The sequence below is a fragment of the Poeciliopsis prolifica genome, unplaced genomic scaffold (assembly GCF_027474105.1).
Source record: "Poeciliopsis prolifica strain line A6 unplaced genomic scaffold, Auburn_PproV2 SCAFFOLD002, whole genome shotgun sequence".
NCBI lineage: Eukaryota > Metazoa > Chordata > Actinopteri > Cyprinodontiformes > Poeciliidae > Poeciliopsis > Poeciliopsis prolifica.
The window spans coordinates 3,597,184-3,617,726 of NW_026562377.1; the positions used below are offsets into that span (position 1 = coordinate 3,597,184).

General features: G+C 36.4%; 1 protein-coding gene across 1 annotated transcript in view; it reads left to right on the forward strand.

The window, feature by feature from the left end:
• LOC129375063 (collagen alpha-1(XXIV) chain) overlaps positions 1-20,543 on the forward strand; it is a 75,025-nt gene that overhangs the window by 41,706 nt on the left and 12,776 nt on the right. The window contains exons 25-43 of the mRNA XM_055053884.1: positions 1,137-1,190; positions 2,352-2,405; positions 4,794-4,847; positions 5,336-5,389; positions 7,977-8,030; positions 8,247-8,291; positions 8,528-8,572; positions 13,856-13,909; positions 14,538-14,591; positions 14,717-14,770; positions 14,988-15,041; positions 17,298-17,351; positions 17,873-17,980; positions 18,619-18,672; positions 18,857-18,964; positions 19,150-19,203; positions 19,395-19,448; positions 19,580-19,636; positions 20,157-20,210. Of these exons, the coding sequence (XP_054909859.1) occupies positions 1,137-1,190; positions 2,352-2,405; positions 4,794-4,847; positions 5,336-5,389; positions 7,977-8,030; positions 8,247-8,291; positions 8,528-8,572; positions 13,856-13,909; positions 14,538-14,591; positions 14,717-14,770; positions 14,988-15,041; positions 17,298-17,351; positions 17,873-17,980; positions 18,619-18,672; positions 18,857-18,964; positions 19,150-19,203; positions 19,395-19,448; positions 19,580-19,636; positions 20,157-20,210 (1,119 nt within the window). The remainder of the gene's footprint in view (positions 1-1,136; positions 1,191-2,351; positions 2,406-4,793; positions 4,848-5,335; positions 5,390-7,976; positions 8,031-8,246; positions 8,292-8,527; positions 8,573-13,855; positions 13,910-14,537; positions 14,592-14,716; positions 14,771-14,987; positions 15,042-17,297; positions 17,352-17,872; positions 17,981-18,618; positions 18,673-18,856; positions 18,965-19,149; positions 19,204-19,394; positions 19,449-19,579; positions 19,637-20,156; positions 20,211-20,543) is intronic.

Genomic DNA, 20,543 nt, shown 5'->3' on the forward strand with positions numbered 1-20,543 from the left:
GTAGCTTTTTGGCAAAGCTACAGAACTGCAAAAGGAACAAAGCTTTACAGCGTTTACGTTAGCGGTCTGTTTCTTGTCTACTAGTTTGTTTCATTCTCAGACTCTTTTTTCACAGCTTTCAATGTAAACACACTGAGATACAGAAAAAAAATGAAATGTGATTACACAATGGAAATATGTGTTCACTGTGTGAACACAATAAATCAAACTGCAGGAATACTTTGTGCAGTGTAAAGAGGCTACTACTGTCAGACTACTGTAATTTTACTCATATTGGTCTGTAACTGTGTCAGCATATGAAATATTACCATAACATCATAAAGTGAGTCAAGTCCTGTCGTAGTTTTGCTCAAGTGCTTTTGTTGCTGCAAACTATAAGAATTGTGGCCCTCACTTCCATTTTATATAACTATAGTTTATGGATGGCTTTTTAGATGTCCTGAGCCAACAGCTGATAAAATGTTTAAGATGAAGTTAGAACATTTTAACATGTTTGCGAAACCATGTTGCAAAGAGTCCTTGTTCAAACCTTGCAATTTCTTGTCTTGTCTATCTGTTTTCCCATTTTACTAGGTAAACATTTAACGCAGAATTCTCATTAATTCTCTAAACATTTCTAACTTTGTTGTAAAATCCTCATTAAGCATTATCAGATGTGTTGTAAATCAGTTCTGGAGCCGTTATTGGAAAAATGTGTTTACTTGAGCTTTCTTTGTTTTTTCTGTGTAGCATCACTTCCTTTTGCACTTTGTATTAGAGCTTTATACTGAATAAATGTTTGGATTTCCAGCTACACAGGGTGAGGTTGTTAGGTTTTATCTGTCCACAACCTTTTCTAACATTTCTAAAAGTATAAAATGAATTAGGTTAAAAGTTTTTTTTGAATAAAATGCTAGGTTTTCAGGTTGTGGTTATGATTTTTCTAATATTTTTAACACTCCAAATCTGCTATTTAAACATCATTTTAGCTGAATGAAACTCACCCAAGACACACAGAAACATTTCAGTGGAACCTGAAACGTCTTACATTCCCTGCATCACAGCAGTCTGAGAAGCAACCTTTACTACTTTCTCCTGACGTATTTGTGTTTAACACGCTTTCTTCTTCTCTCCTTTCCTCTCCTCCTTCTCTCCAGGGTCCAGTTGGCCTAATTGGAATAACTGGGGTGATGGGAGTTCCCGGTGAAAAGGTAAGGAGTGTGTTTCTCTGTCATTAGGCTGTCAGGCGGCATCAGCTGCTCGCCTGTCAGCAACACACTCCTATAATTAAGCCCACGTCAAAGCAGCCTGGACTGGAGACGAGGACACATGCTTGTGTAAACACTCAACACTCTCACATCCTCATCAATAGCAGTATCATCAAAGCTGCGTCAACTTAAACAAGCAAATTTAAGTTGAACATAAAAATGAAAATTTGTAAGTCTTTCCTCTTAAAAGACTTAATTGAAAGAATTAATCAATCTCAACAAGAACCTAATACGTCTGACTGTTTTTATTGAATATTCTAAAGAACACCCAAGATTTTGCCTTCCATATCCATTCTTCCCTCCCTCTATCCCAACCTGTTTGCCCTTTCTTTCCTATCCAGAAGGCCCGTTTGTCAGAACATGTTCTTGTGTTGAGAAGCCATCTGCTTGTCAGATTCTTGCTTGTCCTCCAAGTCCTCTCCCACAAACCTCGGCTCCTGATTCAGTCTGTCAGCACCAGCCATACCCTGACAGCCTACAAATTCTTTTGACCTTATGCATAATTTTTTTATTGTCTGCCACAGTTTTGTTTAAAATGTTCAGCTCATTGTAAGGAAGTGTGTATCAAGAAACAAAAGGTGGATTTATTGTGTTGTACAATCATGGATTTTACCCAGTTTGTGAAAAGAAAATGCATAATTTCAGTCAAAACGTTTGCAAGTTTACTGTTGGATATTGGCAGATTCTGGTCTTTCTGTGGATCCAATGCACTGTGACCTATTTGTGACCTACATTAAAATATTGTTATATGAATGCCTTAAAAAGCTTCTATCTTCATATTATTTAACACATTTTTTGTTGTTGTTGAAAGGCACTTTAAATAATTAATTTGGACCTCTTTTTTAAATAATAGAATGTCTTTACCTAATGGAAAACCTGCACTGTAAAATGGCTTCAGCAACAAGAAATGAAATGAAAGTCTTAGTACAATTGGAATAGGAGTGGATTAAAACAGTGTTTCAATTGGAAAGTCAAAATTTTACAAATTCACTCAAAAATACATAACACGATCCAATTTTTTCTCATTCCATGAACACAGCCAAAGTTGAACCATAATCAGTTCTCAGAGTCATGACCTCTTTTTCTTTCGATGTTCTTAACCAGGGCGACCGGGGGCTACCGGGTCCAACAGGTCCTGTCGGAGAGAAGGGGCCCAGGGTGAGTAAAGTCACAAGCAATCTTAAACAAATTTTAATTGGGTTCTCACAGAGTCAGCCATATTCTATTGAGCAAAGGGAGTTTTCTAGTTATGTTATCACACCTAAAGTTCACCTTTCTCCACATGTCAATATTCCAAAAGCGGATGTGACTTAAAAAGCTCTAACAATAAGAAAATGGATTTTGACATTATAAAATAAAGCAGCTTACTTGAATTGGAATTCCAAAATCAATTTTTCATGATGAACCAATCTGTTATTTATCAATTCAGCTCAGTTTAATTAGTTTTTATCACGTGACACAAAAACGATCAACAGTATTACACTTTTGTTTTCTTTTTACAACAAACCACCTGTCAAAAGTTTTCTTTCACACAGTAAAGATTTATTATTGTAATTATATAAATGTGAACTAATTAATTCTGAATTAATTTTACTGAAAGGGAAAAAAGTCAACAGTTGGTAACTTTTTTGTCAACAGTTCATTCTCTTATATGTTTTAGGAAGTGAATTATGAACATACTTCTTTCACACAACAAGATGTTGACCCTAAGATGTTCAAAATATTATGCAAAATTATATAAGATGTTCAACATTTTGTGTAGGACAGTATGTGTGAATGTATAACCTTTGACCTGTTGCACAGTGAATCATCTACTCACGGCTTCAGCAAGAAATCAACTAGGGCTATTTTGATTTAGGGCACCTTTATATCTCCTATACTGCATTTTTTTTTTTATTATGTCAGATTGTGTTTTGTTGTTGTTTGGGAGCTTGTGTGATGTGAGAAGTTGTTGATGCATAGCAGAGCCTTAACAGAATTGAACAGACTAAAAATAATATGCAAATTCTACACAAAAAGGCAAAACAGGATTCAAACACAAAACCTTCTGGCTGCCAGGCAACAATGCTAATACATGTTACACCATGTGGCCGCTGGCTATATTTTACAAGAGTCATGTTGTCAAATTGCCAACGGAAACTTTTTCTTTTCTTAGCTATTATGACAACGGTGTGATTTGTCTGAATGTCAAATTTAGATGTTTACATTGATTATTGAGAAAGCATAAATATTTCTACCATGCCATATTTAAATGAAATTTTAAATTAAAACATAAATCATTTTCTAAATCGACAAAGGGAACTTCAAGGTTCACTTTCAAAACATAATTTATTTCTTCTATTCTTCCCCAAAGATCAGATTTCGGAAAACTGTTGAAAAACTTAGATATTTGATTACTCTAACATGACAAAGTTGTAACTGTGATATAATATCCCGAGGAGAGGAACCTATTTCTTTAAGTCATCAGCGTTTTTATCAACAGAGTACGTTGACCAGATCGTCCCCAGATAGCAGGATTTAATGATAATGGGACGTCCCTTCTCTGATTCGTCTGCGCTCAACATGTTCTTTCATTCTACTGTATTTTTATGAGCGACTCTTTAAAAGTTATGTGGTGGAACATTGAGTTCTGCGGATTCTTCTTGTGAGCATGGGTTTGAAACTGTTGCATCCATTGGATGCATATGCATTAGTTTATCTTTTATGACGAGAGGAACTGCTGCACGCCCAACTAGGAAGGGCGTTGATATTTGGCTAAATATGTGTAAACCTGAAAAGATGACAGTATTGTCTTCTGCGTCCACTTTGATACATATAATGATAAAATGCCTCAGTTGTTTATAGATTTGAATGGAACAGAAAAGCCTAATTTATCAAGTCTGAGTGCTGTTTCAGCATCAGCTTTTGCAAATTCTGTGTTCTTTAAAGCACATCCTCACAAAACCTTGACTGGCAAGTTAGTACTGGTATAGACTTTATTCTGTGCTTAAACTCTCTTTTCTAAACCTTTCAGTGAATAATATGTTATTTTTACACTGTAAACTCATTCAGTGGAAAAATTGTTGGCCTGTATATTATTTTGACTAAATTCATCCATACAGAAAAAAGCATATCTACTGCTGCCCAGTTTATGCGTCTGCTGCAGAGCTGTGAGTCTGTTGGAGTGCTTGGCCTTCATTCCACTCTGACTCTGAACTTTGGGTCAGCACCAGATCTGTGGTTCTGGACCTTCTAGCTCTTATCTCACTGTCTGACACAGTGCCAAACAAACTGAATGATAGATGCATAAATGGGGATCAACTTGATTTAACGTCTCAACATATTTGTGTGAAATAAATTTAAAATCATTTTTGCAACAGACACTGCTTTGACCCACTGCTGAACTACTAGAATCATGGATTTATTCTAAATCTCTTGTGTTGCTTGTATTTATATGAAGCTCAATGTGTCTTTCACCTATTTATCCGATTTAAACAAACAATGCCACAGTGTCGCATCTCCCTGCCTATATTTCTATTTTATTTAATTTTTTCTGTTTTCTATTAGGGTTACCCAGGATCACCAGGAGGTCCCGGAGACATTGGCATGCAGGGTTCACCTGTAAGTATTTTCACAAATTATCAACATGTATGCCTTTAGTATGCAGTATTTTATTGTTTTCTTTGTACTGAAAAAAGTATGGGACAATAAGGGATATTTCTATTCTATTTGTGATGACTGGATAAATAAATAAGTACAATGAAAATAAATCAAATCAGACTATTTTTATGAAGAAAATTATTATTCTTAGCTGAACTTAATTTTTTTAATTTTTCTACGTGATCCTGATGTAATTACTGAGTACTTTCCCTTCTACTGATGCCACTATGTGTTGATCAATTATATTATCAATACATCCACAACTTCCCACTGATGGGAGGTGATTTCTCCTAGGATTCAGGAAATTGTGTTCATTTGTGTTCAAACATTTCAGATTAGGACTGAAATGCACCATCATGTATCAGCTTACTTAATTATATTGGTAGTTTTTTTTTAGTTTTTCTCAGTGCAATTCTTTTTTAAATGTGTTTTTTTTTTTTAATTTACAGGGTCCTCAGGGACAGAGGGGCAGTCCAGGAATCGCGGGGCCAAAAGGGAGAAGGGTAGGGCCACACTACTTTTACAAGAAAATGTCTTCAAATTATTTCAGAACCATTCCTTTATATATTGCATTTGAGTTTATAGCTTTATTTCCTTAATAAAACTAAAGCACATACAGTTCCATTTTTTTCAGGTTTGAATGTTACACTGGAGGAAAGAATGATAACTTCTCATGAATGTATTTTGGCTAAGAGAAAAATGACCCTAAAAAGCAAGACAGAGAGATAATTTATCCCTGAGTGCGTTTTATTTTTTTATTTTAGTCTTTTAAGGCAATGAGGTGACGTGTAAAGTAATATTATACATAATTCCTGACCACCCATTAAAAAGTTTAAACTCAATTAACTTACTCATTTGTATTTGAGATCTTGACATACAAAACAGTTTCCATGTGACAAATAGTTTTTATTTTACTTCACAGTCACATAACTATTCATTTCACTTAACTCGTAAAATATCAACGATACAAAGGAAAAGGAAAAAGAAACAATTTGAGCTACTGCAGAAATAATAACTCTACGTATTCGATGTGTATCTATTTTCTACCTATTTTTTTTGATAGACTGATGAAACGCTAAATATTTAAGTAGGATTCTTAATTCACACAAAATTATTCATTTAAATTCCTTCTGCTTTTCATCTTTATTCCTCAAGAGTTAGTTTCCCGGATGAATTAGATTTTCCCTTAGCTCAACACACCTGAATCACATAAATGGCTGATTACAGCCTGTGCAGAACTTGATTACATCCTGAGAAAGTTATTCAGCTGCTCTGGTTCATGGGTGCATGGAAAACATGGTGGACACCAGCTCCACAGAACCAGAACTGTTTGGTTACATCAAAGCCAACTTCTCCTGGGAATTCACTCATCATTCATCATTATAGCCACATAATTTATGCACAGGTGTATTTTTAAACTCCTGAATTTGAGGAACATTAAAATAAAATTCTCTCCCCAACTTTTCTTGAATCTAGCAAATAGGCAAATGTTTGACATACCTAACCTCAAACAGGACATGTTTAGTCTGATTTTTCTGTACTACAATGTAATTTTAAGGCTAATTATTAGACTTAGACTTAGACTTGACTTTATTGATCCCTTGGGAAGACTCCCTCAGGAAATTATAGTTACCAGCAGCTCACAGGCAAAAATGTGGCACACAGTAAGCATACACAAAATACAAAAAAATACAAATTAAATACAAAACAAAGAATATAAATACAACACAAAAGGAAATTATAGCAATTTGGTCGATAGATTGACCAGTGATATGGTATTGCACTGTATGGTTTGGCCTGATAAATATGGAGTTCACATTTGTAGAAAAACTACTCCTTCTTCCCTCTGTCCTGTGTCACCTCCGACCCCCCAGTGAGGAGTTGTACAGTCTGAAGGCGTGGGGGACAAAGGAGTTCTTGAATCTATTGGTCCGGCACTTGGGAAGCAGCAGTCTGTCACTGAACAGGCTCCTCTGGCTGCTGATGACGGCGTGTAGAGGGTGGCTGCTATCGTCCATGATGTCCAGCAGTTTGTTCAGTGTCCCGCCTCTGCCACCGTCACCAGAGAGTCCAGCTTCATGCCGACCACAGAGCCGGCACGCCTGATCAGTTTGTCCAGTCTGGACGTGTCCTTCTTGGATGTGCTGCCTCCCCAGCACACCACGGTGTAGAAGAGGACACTGGCGATCACTGACTGGTAGAACATCCACAGCAGTTTGCTGCAGATGTTGAAGGACCGCAGTCTCCTCAGGAAGTACATCCTGCTCTGCACCTTCCCGTACAGGTGGCTGGTGTGTTTTGACCAATCCAGTTTACTGTCCAGCCACAGCCCGAGGTACTTGTAGGAGCCCACGACCTCAACCTCCGTTCCCTCTAGTACGACTGGTCTCGGCATTGGTCTGGACCTCCCAAAGTCTATAACCAGCTCCTTCGTCTTAGAGGTGTTGAGTTCCAGGTGGTTTGTGTGGCACCAGAGAGCAAAGTCCCTCACCAGACAGCGATATTCCTCCTCTCCGTCGTCCCTGATACATCCGACTATGGCTGTGTCATCAGCATACTTCTGTATGTGACACAGCTCCGAGTTGTAGTGGAAGTCAGAGGAGTACAGGGTGAAGAGAAGAGGGGCCAGCACTGTGCCCTGAGGGGCTCCTGTGCTGCTGACCACAGTGTCAGACACGGTGTCCTTTAGCCTGATATTTCATATCACTTGCTAGCTTTTATATTGACCTCTAACATAAATAATAACCTCTAGAAATACATGGAAGTAATAGTGAAATTGAGATATTTTGAGAAATATTTGTAGGATATTTGCCCAATGTCATACTATAATATCTTACATTTAAACCTTGAGATGTTAAGGTTTAAATTTAAGGTTTAGTGTTTTTTTTATATATATATATATAACATTGCACAATGTAAGATTTGAAAGCCCCTGACAATATAATTGATAATAATGAAGCATAGTCCAAAATAATACATTTAAGAAATGATAGAGCTGTGTATCGTTCACTTAAGAATGCTTCCCTTTCTGAAGTAGTGTATAATGCTCTTCTCTGAGTAATCTTCAGCCATGTGCCTCATGTTGTGCAGGGGCCCCGGGGTCCAGATGGCGCAACAGGAGAACCAGGAGCTCAGGGCACCAGGGTAAACAACTTCCATACTCTTATAAACACAGAGCATGTAGCATGTTTTTAATAAACAGTAAAGTTCATGCTAGCTGTGGTATTTGTTCTAGGTTATAAGATCATTCTTGGAATTCTTACTTTTAGATTTATTTCTTGATTTCCAGCACATTAAGATGTATTTAAAACTGTTCAGGGAATAAAAGAGAAAATCTCAGTTATATTTCTTTGTTTCCAGGGTGAAAAGGGGGAATCTGGACCAAAAGGAGAACCAGGATCAATAGTAAGTATTTTTTCTAGGTATGCTTAAATAAATATACCAAAGAGTAAGAGAACTGGCTGCTTAAATGACATAGTTCAGAGGAATGCCTATAGCTATGTAATTTTTCATGCTTGTTTTCATGCTTACAAATGTGTCATCGTTCCAAATTGAATGGTTTTGTTGTATTAATGTGATCAACCCTAACCTGATTTAAACTGTTTTTGATCTGTTCCCATCCTGATTTTGTCTCTTCAAAGGGCAAAGCTGGCATTCCTGGAGAAAGAGGCTCTCCTGGAAAACCTGTAAGTAAAATCTTTGTCTTTCACAGATTTAATCACCGCCTACACATCTCCTGTCACTATAGCTACAGTGGAATAACACTAAAAAAGCCCATCTGCCTCCTTTTTTCTTCCAACCTACAAATCTCAATTTACCATAATTTAAGAGTTTGCTCCAGTCTTGTCATCCAGGAGGAAGTTTTTTATTAAAGAGGATTTGGTTCTGCTTCTGAGCATGTTGACAGGTGTAAACAGGTCTTCTCTCTTACCTTACCTGTAGGCTTTTAATTGCATTCTGAAATTGGTCTGCTTTGTTTTATTTATGAATTTAAATTTAAAAAAAAGCCAAACTTATTCACAGTCACTACACATAGTCACCTTGTACAACACTTTTTGCTTACAGTGTCAGACTGAAGTGGTGTGAATGGGCTTTACTGATACATTTTTTTTTCTGGGTGAATTGAGGAAATTATGTACAACTAGAATTTTCTGTAATCCAAGGAGGTTCAAGTTAAACTTCAACTAAAAATCCCACAGAATATTTGTCTTTTCTCTCTACACCAGGATTGGTTTTCTGGTACAGTTTAATTCAAATTCAATTCATTTATCTCAAAGGGTGATTAAGTGATGTCATAGCCAGGAGCTTTTGTGAATGGTGATACTGAGAGCAGGAAGGCTCTCTGGTAGCAGTCAGACTGGCATCGAAATTGAAGGCAGTGGATGTTTCATGACTGTCATGACAATATAACACCTCATTATCTAGACAGCAGAGATATTATTCCACAATAATCAGATACTTGCTCACACTGCTAATCTACTTCATTAGCTTTTGCTGCTCCTCTTTAACTCCTTGTCTGGCTATATGATTAGAAAACTGATCAGAGGCGCTTGGAGTCAGGATTACAATCTTTGTCCATTATCATTCATGGAAGAGACTGTGTGAACTTACTCATTCTCTCTCTGCTCTTTGGCTCTGCTCTGCATCCATAAAGCCTCTGTTTGATCTCTTCTGGATTTTGTCTGTGCAGGTTTTGAAATGTTTAACAGTGGTTCTCAGTTCTGAAAGCAAAACTTTGCTGCCACAGTTTAAAAGTCAGAAAAGTAAGAACAAAAATCCTTCCAAATCCTTCCTTGCAAAGCATCCAAAACAGCCCCGATGCTTCAACCCAAAAAATGATGAATAAAAGTCTGCAGAAAGAACAAATTAGGACTAAAGTAATCGGGTCATTCCAGGATGCTGCCACCATGAGAGCGTAGCTCTGAACACCTGCCAGACTTGCTTTTAACTGGAATCCATATATTTTTTTTTTTATAATTGAGATCAGGGCCATTCCAAAAGAATCATCTTATCCTGCTCTGTAACTCCAAGACCCACTCTCCAGTGTGTTGGGATCATGGCTCTGGCTGGAACACCCAGCTTTCTCAGAGTTACACTCATCTGGCCCAAACTTTGGTCTTTGATCAAAGGAAATTTGCTTGGGATGTTTAGGAACAACTCCAGAACAGCCAAGGCTCAAGGACCTCATAGACTGGAAACTTCCACAGCAACAATTTCCCTTTTTACTGTGAAGAGTTTAACATCAGCATAGACTGAGAGGGTGCCAACCAATAAAAACTCCTTCCTCCGATTAGGACATCTTCAGTCAATACGTTTGCAGCCTGTCGAATGGACAGGCTGAATACCCTTTGAAGAAAGACTTTATGGTTGGACAAGACAAAGATGGAACTTTTTTAGCTACAGCAGCAAGAAGTATTCTTCAAGGAGACTAAATGAAGCTTTCAAACCAAACAATGCACTAATAACTGTCAAGAAATGTCATGATAGGAATTTGTTCCCCAGCAGTACTGGTTTTCTGAACAAAATAATTAATATATTGGTAGATTTTTGTGCCTCAATCAGACATTGATCTCCAACACACATCAAAGGTGCTTTTGAAATAAATAAAGCAGACTTGATATCAAAGTTCTGGTATGGCATGGAGTCCAAACTTCTAAAACAATTGATGGACACTATTTAAAACAAGATATCAAGCAATTAGTACCATTTCTGAAAAAGAGAAAGTGAAAGATGCTTGCTGATTCATATCAAAGCATGTTGTTTCAAAGGCTTCAATGGACTTAGGAATCAAACAATGCAACTTGGTCAAATATCAGTTATACATATATTTGACAGTTAAAACTCATTAAAAATGCATGTTGTATTATCAGACCCACAGTTATTATTCATCACTAAATTTCAAAAGGATTATTACATTGAAGATGATTGCTTGTATAAATTTACTGGCGTCGTATTTTGGTGAGCAAGACTGGACACTGGTTAGAATTTTGCCTTTGTATCAATGAATAGTAATAATTTAAGATGAACACAAAGAAGTCCACTGTGACTGCTTTCCTCCAAACAATAGTGATGCCTTACTTCAGGTCATTGTCTCATTATTGAGAAGAAAAGTGGGCCCCTTTACAATGTCCTTTAATCCCAAAATGCTGAGCAAATCAAACCCAGCTTGCATGGGCATACTGAACAACTTTTGCAACTTGTTTACATATTAGTGTATGTTTCCAGTTTGCTTTAGACGAGGACTTTTGTCCTCTTTTGTGTTTTCAACAAAGTGTTAATGGGGAGAAGATGCAGAAACACAGATTTGGGAAACCTTTGTTTCAGCTTCAAGTGTTTTTATGTTTTGAAACCTATTTTTCCACTCGAGCAGTTTATGGATTATATTCCTTACATGGTTATGAAGGAGATAAAATGGATAAAAGAGCCAGTTTTCCACAGATGGGAGAAGAAGCAAACTAAGATCAAACAGAAAACCAGAAACAGAGCCATATCTACTCTCCAAGTGATTATACTATAATACATCAGCAGAAAAATGTATAGCTTGTTTTTTATTCATACCATGGAGTAATTCATTCTTCTACATTTTCAAGCTGGTAATTACTTTTGCTGCTTCACAGATTGGATGCTCTTCTGTTTTTAGCCAAATGTCCTTACAACCACACACATACAGCACATTCATGCATCTCTGAAAATTTTCAAACCAATATGTGATTCATGTTTGAGATTAGATCGCAAAACTATTATCCGAGCATATCTTTTTTAGAGTAGCTGCAGATTTGCAGTTGATGCCCAGCATTAAATAAGAAATATCTGCAGCTTATACATAATTGTAAACATTTACAGTCTCCAAACTCTGGTTTGGAGACTATAAACTTTTGTTCGTTTTACTGTGAAGTTATGGCGCCATCGTGTGTTTGATGATGTCTCTTTCAAAACTTAGGCTCTGAGAAAATCTGATTACCTCAGATGTGTGTGAATGTTAGCATTAAATCACTCTTTAATGCTTTCACCTAAACCACTGAAAAATCTCTGCATTCGCATAAGGACTCGTGTTTCGTAACATGTCCAAATTTATTCCCAACAATTCCTCTTTCCTGAATTTTTGTGTATAATCTAATCTCTATTTTACTTTTGTTAAAATAACTTCAACCCTAAGAGTGCAAATGATGTTGAAATGATTTAAACAATTAAGGAGGTTTTTAGAGTTTCTTCCAATAAACAAAATGATACATTTCAAATTGGAAAGTAATTATGTGATATGCAAAGTAATTGACATTAAGGTTTTAGGATTATATTAGGTTACTTAAGTCAATTTATTAAATACAGCCATTCACATACACATCAATTTCCACACCCTATCTAATTAAACATTTCATGCAGTCAGCAATTTTGGGCCCAGGTGTGATCTTCTTTGTTCCATGGATTTTATGTCTATCCTGTCAAAAGAGAGCTTGAGGAATGAGAAGGAAGCCATCTTTTTTTTTGTTGTTGTAATGACAGACTTTGAGTTGCAGCCAAATCAACACCTTGCTTTTCAGCAAAAGCAAGGTGTTGATCTTTTTTTTAAAAAGAGGAATGCACTGATGAGCCAAGATGGATAAAAATGCCCTTAACATCATCCTGCCATATCATAGCTATGAATAGAAGAAGAAGAATGTAAAAAGTTTGCTTTGAAAAATAAAAATGCTACCATTACAACAATTTAAATGTAAAAATCAAATGATTGAATGTTTCTTAAACTAAAAGTCACCCATTCCAGGCTTTTCAGTGAAGCTCGCTGTTGTTTTTTAATCTCATCCACAAATTAGATGTAGAACTGAAAAACTATAAAAGCTGTCTTCCTGTTTCTATAAGGGTGTTGAAGATGTAATTGCATTAAACTTTGATGTGTCTCTTTATGCACTGCTTCTCAATTACTGTAAGTTCACAATTGTAGATTTATGTCTTTCAGTTTTTTTCAATTCCATAACCAATATTTATTGTTTATTTAATTGTAAATGTAAAAATACACGGTTTTTCAGGGACATGAAGGTGAAGAGCTGAATGAAAATCATAGAGACACATTGACTGAAGAGGCAATCATCCAATCAGGACAATATTAAACTGTCTGCCACTTACTCTACACATTTTTTTTTTACAATGTGTAGAATTTAATGAAGATTTTACATAAAAAGTGCACATGTGAGATACCTTTTTTATTCGTAAGGATGTATCAAAACCACTAGTACCTCATTAAGACTATCAGACTTTTGTTTCAAATGTGCAGAAAGAATGGGGGTCATAACATGTCCTCCTGTGTGTGTGATGCATTCTCACACACACACAGTTTGGTCAACAGATAAACCAGGTTTTACATGATGAAACATGTTTGAGTTCTGCAGTTCTAACACAATATACAGTGTGCAACATGTGTAACTGATACAAAATCAGACACTGCAACTTAAACATTAAAAAAACAAATTGAACGTTGTGTGACTGTATATTTCTTTGTGCTGTTTACTCACCACATGGTAAAAGTTATAACATTGTGTACTTAATGTACTTGCACTATTCTGGAAGCCATTGAATCAAAATGCATGAAATACCAAACTGGAACTGTTTTGTTTCCTGATGGCCATCATTTCTCAAAATGTGGAATTTCTTTTCTGTAGAGAATTTAACTATTAAAGGAATCTTTTCATTTATTCCTCATTGATCACCCACAGGCGTAACAGTAATGTTTATTTAAGCAGCATCCCTTATCTCTCACCCCACAAACCTCAGATTACTCCAGTGTCATAACGTCACAGGGTTAGTCTGATGATGCGTTAATTGCGTTCATCAAATGAGACACAGTAGGATTGTCTGTACTGTGCATTGCAACGGTCCTCTCTGTAGCAATAGTCAAAGAGAGTTTTTTCTTTTGTTTGTTTTCAGTGTTCTTGTAATTGAGTGAAATAATGCATCGACATGACTGTGTTTGTTTCCAGGGAAAGTCAGGTATTCCAGGGAACACTGGTGAGAGGGGCCCTCACGGGGAACCAGTAAGTACGCTCATCTGTGGTACGAACGCAATTGTTTTGGGAAACTGTGATCAAACAATACACAAACCAACAAGCTGGTCTGTGTTACGTAATGACAAAATACACAAAATGATGACTGCTTACAAAGCTTTTTTAAAGTGGCGGTTGGGAGGGTTGGAAGTATTTAATAAACACTCAAGAACCTCTGATGAACATCATTACTAAAAACTAAACTGTTTATGAGGAAGATTACTGTAGTGGTATGATAAACGTTTCTTTCTGTTGCTTCGCTGCTTCTTTACACCTGAGTGTTTCCAGCCTTTATTGGAAAAATCTTCAAGTTCTTGAATTTCCTGGAAACTCACCAAATGCTCCGGGGTATAAAGCATGTCAAACAATCAGACAAAGGCATGTTTTAAGAAGGGAACATTCAGAAAAGCAAGAGGCTTTGGTAATGTAATGAGTCTTAGCTTGTTTTTGGACAATGTTCAGCATCTTTATCCAAGGAATTCTCAGATCTCAAGGTGCTTTTCTCAAATAACTTATTTTTTCATGCTGTGTTCCTTTATAATCACAAAGGGAAAGCTTTATTTATTACCAAAAACATCTATGAAGTATAAAATGACCATTTTTTATTGGTTGTTCTTAGGGACCTAAAGGACCAACTGGGGAGCCTGGATCCAATGGAGAGCAGGGACCTGAAGTACTTAAACATAACTTTTTATGACAAATAGTTTGTCTTTTACTTGACATTGCCTTAAGCAGCATTGTTATAACTATCTACACATTTTTGTGCACTTCCTTCCTCTTCTTGTGTATTTTTTCTAGGGTGTTCCAGGTGTAGAGGGAGGACCAGGTGCCATCGGAGAGCCTGGGTTAAAGGTTAGCAAAACATCGAAATATTTTTACATCTTTTAAAATCGTAAACGCTGAAATCAGAAACGTGTAAACTTAAATTTGTTCCAGGAAACACTGTTGCCTGTTTAAAAAACCCTTATCAGGCTTTTTAATGACTATGGATGTTATGAATGCTGATGCATGTATATTTAGTGTGTTTGATGAGCAGACAGTCATGTGTCGTCTCTTGCGTTTACTGTAGGGGGATGTTGGACTTCCAGGACCTGAAGGGGAACAGGGACAGGAGGGAATCAGAGTGAGTGATTAAAAATTATGAATTTGATCATTTCCTTTCATATGTCTTCAGATCATGCTTAATATTCTGAGTATGAAATGTTTATACATGCGCTTTTTTTTAAAGACATTGTTTCTCAAATCCAGCAGGGGGAGACTTAACTGCCTGCCAGCAACAAAAACAAAAAACAAAAAAAACTTTCCGTTTCTAATTTCATAACAATTGTCAGTGAACATCTTTTTTATTGTCTTGTGATGCTCACCAAAATGTTAGACAAGATTTGCAGTAGCTCTTCCACAAATGTTTAGCTGCTGACTGTAAAACATCAGTCCCTTAACTAACAGTTCATTGTATGTTATCCATATGTTACTGTGACATAGAAAAGTATTATAGCTTAAATCTAAATCTCTTAAGCTATAAAACGTAAGAGATTTTATAAATACAAATACTGAATAAATAATAAAACATTTTATGTTGATGCTGTCTTGGGTACATTCCAATAAATAAAGTCTCTTTAATGAAAAGGGACTTTTTTTCATTAATATAATATAAGATTTTCCATGTAGCATAAATCTCTACAGCTGTTTTGGACACATGTGTGATGTGACTGTTGAAGTTGCTGTCCACACGTTAGAAATGTGTCCTAAAGCCTTCAATGTCTTTGTTTCACAAATACTAACATTGCTTCACAATTCTTGCTCATCACACTTTTTCTTCCTCTCAGCTTTCTATTATTATTATTTCATATAGCAATTTCTGAACAGCTAACTTTTAAAACAATGACCTTTGATGGCTTTGCCCACTAATGATGACTGTCTGCTCAAACTTTGAAGTTTTCCTCATGATTATGTACTTAATTTGTTTTATTGATGTAACATTTAACCCCAGAACTATTCAAACCCAGGAAATATTTTAATTTAAAGTGACCAAACACCATTTAACCTTATAGTCACATTTTTGGACTGTGAGTTGAAGCCATAGTGCGCACCCAGGCACAGAAAGAACATTCAAACTCTATGTAGAAATTTGTGAGAAGATGGAGCTTCTCCACCTGCTCATTGAGCTACTATTGCCATCTGCAAAAACACACAGCTGCTGGCTAAAAACAACCAATCAGAGTCAGGACATCAACACTGCTCAATGTACTAATGGTGGAAAAATGACTTACTCTTCCAGGAAAGCTATTTATCCATTGACATTGGTGGTCATGCTAACTACTGTTAGCATTTATGGTGGGCTATGTACCAGGTGTAGCATAGAAGAGATCAAGGGAATTGGATGAACATGAGAATGATTGACAGCACTAAGACCCTCCTCCTGGCTCTGATTGGTTGCTTCCTACTGAGTGGTGTATTTCTGCCGAGAAGACAGAGGAGCTCAGTATACTGCAGCTTTAACGACATGAACAATATTATAATATTAAATGCATTCAGTTCTTTATCTGTCTTTATCTGTGCCAAGCAAAATTATATGTGCAGTAAAACTTAGAACAATAAATAAAAAGAAATTATACTGAAGTGACAATCAGAAGTCATCTGAGCATATGTTATGAAATCTTAATTCTTTCCTTCCCTTTCTCTCTCTATACCCTCCCACCTTTCAAGCTACTGTTGATTAAAGGTATAAACTTTTAACATTTTTTTTTTTTACATCTAAACAAGCCTTAGGATCTACATCAATCGAGGATCAAGAGTTCATGGCTCTGACTATAGTCACATAAAATCTGCTCCTGGCTCACTAAAACACTGAGTGCTTTCCTTGTGTGTCCCAGACAGCTGCAGTTATTCACCACAGAGACGTCCTTGTGCAGATTGTGTTGTGAATGTCTCATTGCTGACTCACTAATGGACTGAACATCTTAAGTGAAGTTTTTATAGTGCACATCAAGAAAGTTCAAGTGCTGTGATGTTCACAATGCTGTGATGTTCACAGTGCTGAGACTCTGTGGACATAATAAGTCAAAGCGCCACAGAAAGTAAAGTCCATGTTTTACCCTCTATTATGTCACAATTTATCTAAAGTCACTGAACCTTTAGTTAGAAGTTAGTGTCTTCAGTATTGGTCTATTATAAACCACACATTTGCACTTATCAGCTCTTCTAAAGACTATTACTATCTTACTACTTACTATCCTAACTTTTCCCCTAAAATACACATTTAGTAGAAAACATGCTTCTGTAAATAGTCTTTTTTTATTTTTCTTGCATCGTCTCTGATTTAGCCGGTAGATCTCTCCTAGATGAAATGTTTTTGTTTCAAACTGTAATTCACTCACAGGGTCCGCCTGGCCCCCCAGGGGAAGATGGCCCACAGGGAAAAGATGGACCAAAGGTAAGAAGAGAAAACCTTTTTTAAAGACCATTTATAATGTCTTCAATAAATTTGAGAGTTTAGATTAAAGTCATCAAGCTAAAGTTGTTTAAATTTGGAAAAACAATCCATTTAATTCCAAATCTTCCAATAGATATTCAATATCTTATAACAAAATTAATATTCAGTTGTTTCTGTAGCTTTTCTGTTGCTTTTGATTTTTACTTTAATATTGAATGGAGTCAATTGGAGCACTAAACAGGATTACAAGACTCCTACACATTCACGAAAGGTTTGGGAAAGTATAAGATTTTACTAATACATTTTCCAGGTTTTTATAAGTATGGAAAAATAAAATATGAATAAATATTTGGACTTCCAAAGCCATCCATACCTTCACCCAAAAATAGGCTAAAAACAACAAAGTATTCTGGAAAGTTGAGTTTGGAAAATATGGGATTTCTGCATGAAAAACATGAATTTTACTTATCACCTCACCCATCCTGAGTATGTGTTTCACTCTTAGTCTCTGAATCTTTCAGGGTGATCCAGGTGAGCGTGGCCCTTTGGGGGAGCCTGGGGACAAAGGACCTGAAGGAGATCCCGGGCCCCAAGGACCAGCAGGAATACCTGGGAAACAGGGCTTTCGCGTAAGTTATTTTTTTACCTTCCAAAATTTACTGTCAGATTTTAAAATTACATATAAATCATGCTCATAGTTATGCATGGCAGATGAAGCTGGGCAGTGAATCCCAGCTTTAGGTAGATTTTTCTCTGCACTGGAGATGAGCATCAGCTTTCACCTGATGCTGGATCAGCAGATAGATTTAATGGATGGATAGTTTAATTTGTTCCAACACAAAGATGTCGTATTTTAACAATAGTGTGTAAAAAATATCAGCGTAAAGTTTGAAATACAACACAGCTAAGTCTTGTGTTTTTAGGACAACTGATAAGGTCTCCCCAAAACAAAGACTTTTATATTGATGCATTCATAAATTCTGATGTTCTGCCACTAAAGCATCCAGGTCATTATAAAGCAATACGGGATGTGATGTGGTTTGTCTAGTGTCAAAAATTACATCAGTTATGATAATAATACCACAGATGCAATTGTTTTCAGTAAATGCAACCACGTTACAAGCTTTGATGAACTTATTGGTTGTTTTCTAAAACAAGTCCTTTCGATGTCCTTCACATAAAGAAATGATCTAATTCTCTCGGTCTGTTAAGTCGGGGGTTGACATCTTAAGCACAAAACATGTTTTATTTTGTGTTGTTTTGAAAGGGCCCAGAAGGAAAACTTGGCCCTCCAGGGAACAGAGGACGCCACGGAAAGAAGGTTAGGATATGTTATATACACATGTTTTTTTTCTGTCCCACTGATTGCTTGTTCTGTTGGGGTTTTTTTAATAATATGACCTATCCCTGATCTAAATGTAAAAGGTGAATTTCTTTCTGTCTCCTTTTTATTCTATCCTGTGCCATTTTTTCCAACCATCAACTGATCTTTTGGATCTTTGCAGGGAGAAAGGGGCCCTCCAGGTCTTGCTGGTGAGATCGGCTCTCGAGGCGACATCGGCCAACCGGGCGAGGCAGGGCTGAAAGGGGCCCGGGGAACTCGAGGCCCTCCTGTTAGTTCCCATTTGTTCTACTTTTCCTTTTGCTTTTGATTGCATTAAAAATCAAACTAAAACTGCTGTAGATGGAAACAATGTCATGGAATCTGAGTTGAACGCTAAATTAGTGAGAGTCACTATGGTGTTTGAGTAAAATGGAACAAAACCTTTATGTAGGTATTTTATTATTTTTTTCTCAGGGTCAGCCAGGAGTCCTGGGGATTGAAGGACAACCAGGACTGTCAGGATATCCAGTGAGTTTTTCATTTGTATTATATTATAAAACACTTAACACTTCAAATATACTACATTATCAGAGTCATAAGGATATTTTTTGAGTTGAGAACATCAGTCCTTCAATTAAAGGACATATTAATGATAGATTTATATAGGACAGCCATTTATGTTTATTATGTATAACTAAGACAACTTTTGCCTTTCATAGGGGCACCCTGGCAAATCTGGACCCATTGGACCACCGGGACCCAAAGGTGAAAAGGTAATATGATCTAAATTAGCGATCCATTTAAAATACTTCCAAAGAATTTTAAAGTGTTTAAGTGTGAAAATGTTTTGGTTTGAGTTGTTGCATAGATTGTGACTGTGACTTTGACTGTGTGCTCATCCCAGGGTTATCCAGGCGAGGACAATAAGACTCCCGGACCACCAGGGCCCTTAGGTGAACCAGTAGGTCTTGCTTTCCTTCAAACTCTGCTTTTCATTAATTTTTTACTCTGCCATATAAAAAAAAACAATGTTTTTATCTTTCATAAATCTGCAGTGTTCTCGTTTCATTTTCTTTGCATTGTATTTATTTCCTTTGTATTAGTTGTTATACTCAGATCTATTGTTGTGTCAAATGGAAATTTGTTTAGTCAAAAGTCATGAGGCCTTTCAGGTTTGGTTGTGGCAAAAATAATCAAGGATGCATAAAAAGGGAATTGGGTGACATATTAGTAAACATCCCATTTTCATCAAAAAATAAGACTATAACAACCTTACTATGCGATCAATAAATGGCAACCTTATTTTTAGGATTTACAGAGCAGAGTATGATCATTAAAGTGGGAGTCACTTCTTTGATGAAGCTGAACAAGTACTGTATGTTGGACTGACTAGTAACTATGTTCAAGTAGGATTGCAGCCAAGGAGATTCAATCCAATTTATTGCACATGTTTTCATGTAGCTGCATGATTGTCTACTCAGGGGCCTCCAGGGGAGCGTGGGGAACGCGGGGAGCCAGGAGATGAAGGATACAAGGTTGGTAAAACCACAAAAACAATGCTGTGTGTTATAGCAAGGCTGTAGTAAATGCAGTTTTTTCTTTGTTTTCTTTGAGAGGTTTAGATATTTATATTTCACCTGTAAGTGAAGTGAGAAACTGTGTTCACTGATTTCAAACACTGGATCTTTGTTTGTTGGTGCTGCTTTCATGTGATCTCATAAATATAACAGTAATCTACCACTACAAGTGACAGATTAAGATTAATCTAACTAAGCAAATAAAAAACATATAATGTATATATAAAATGCAGCAAATATATATTGAAATATACATTGAAAAATAATGCATTATTTTATTTAAAATGATTT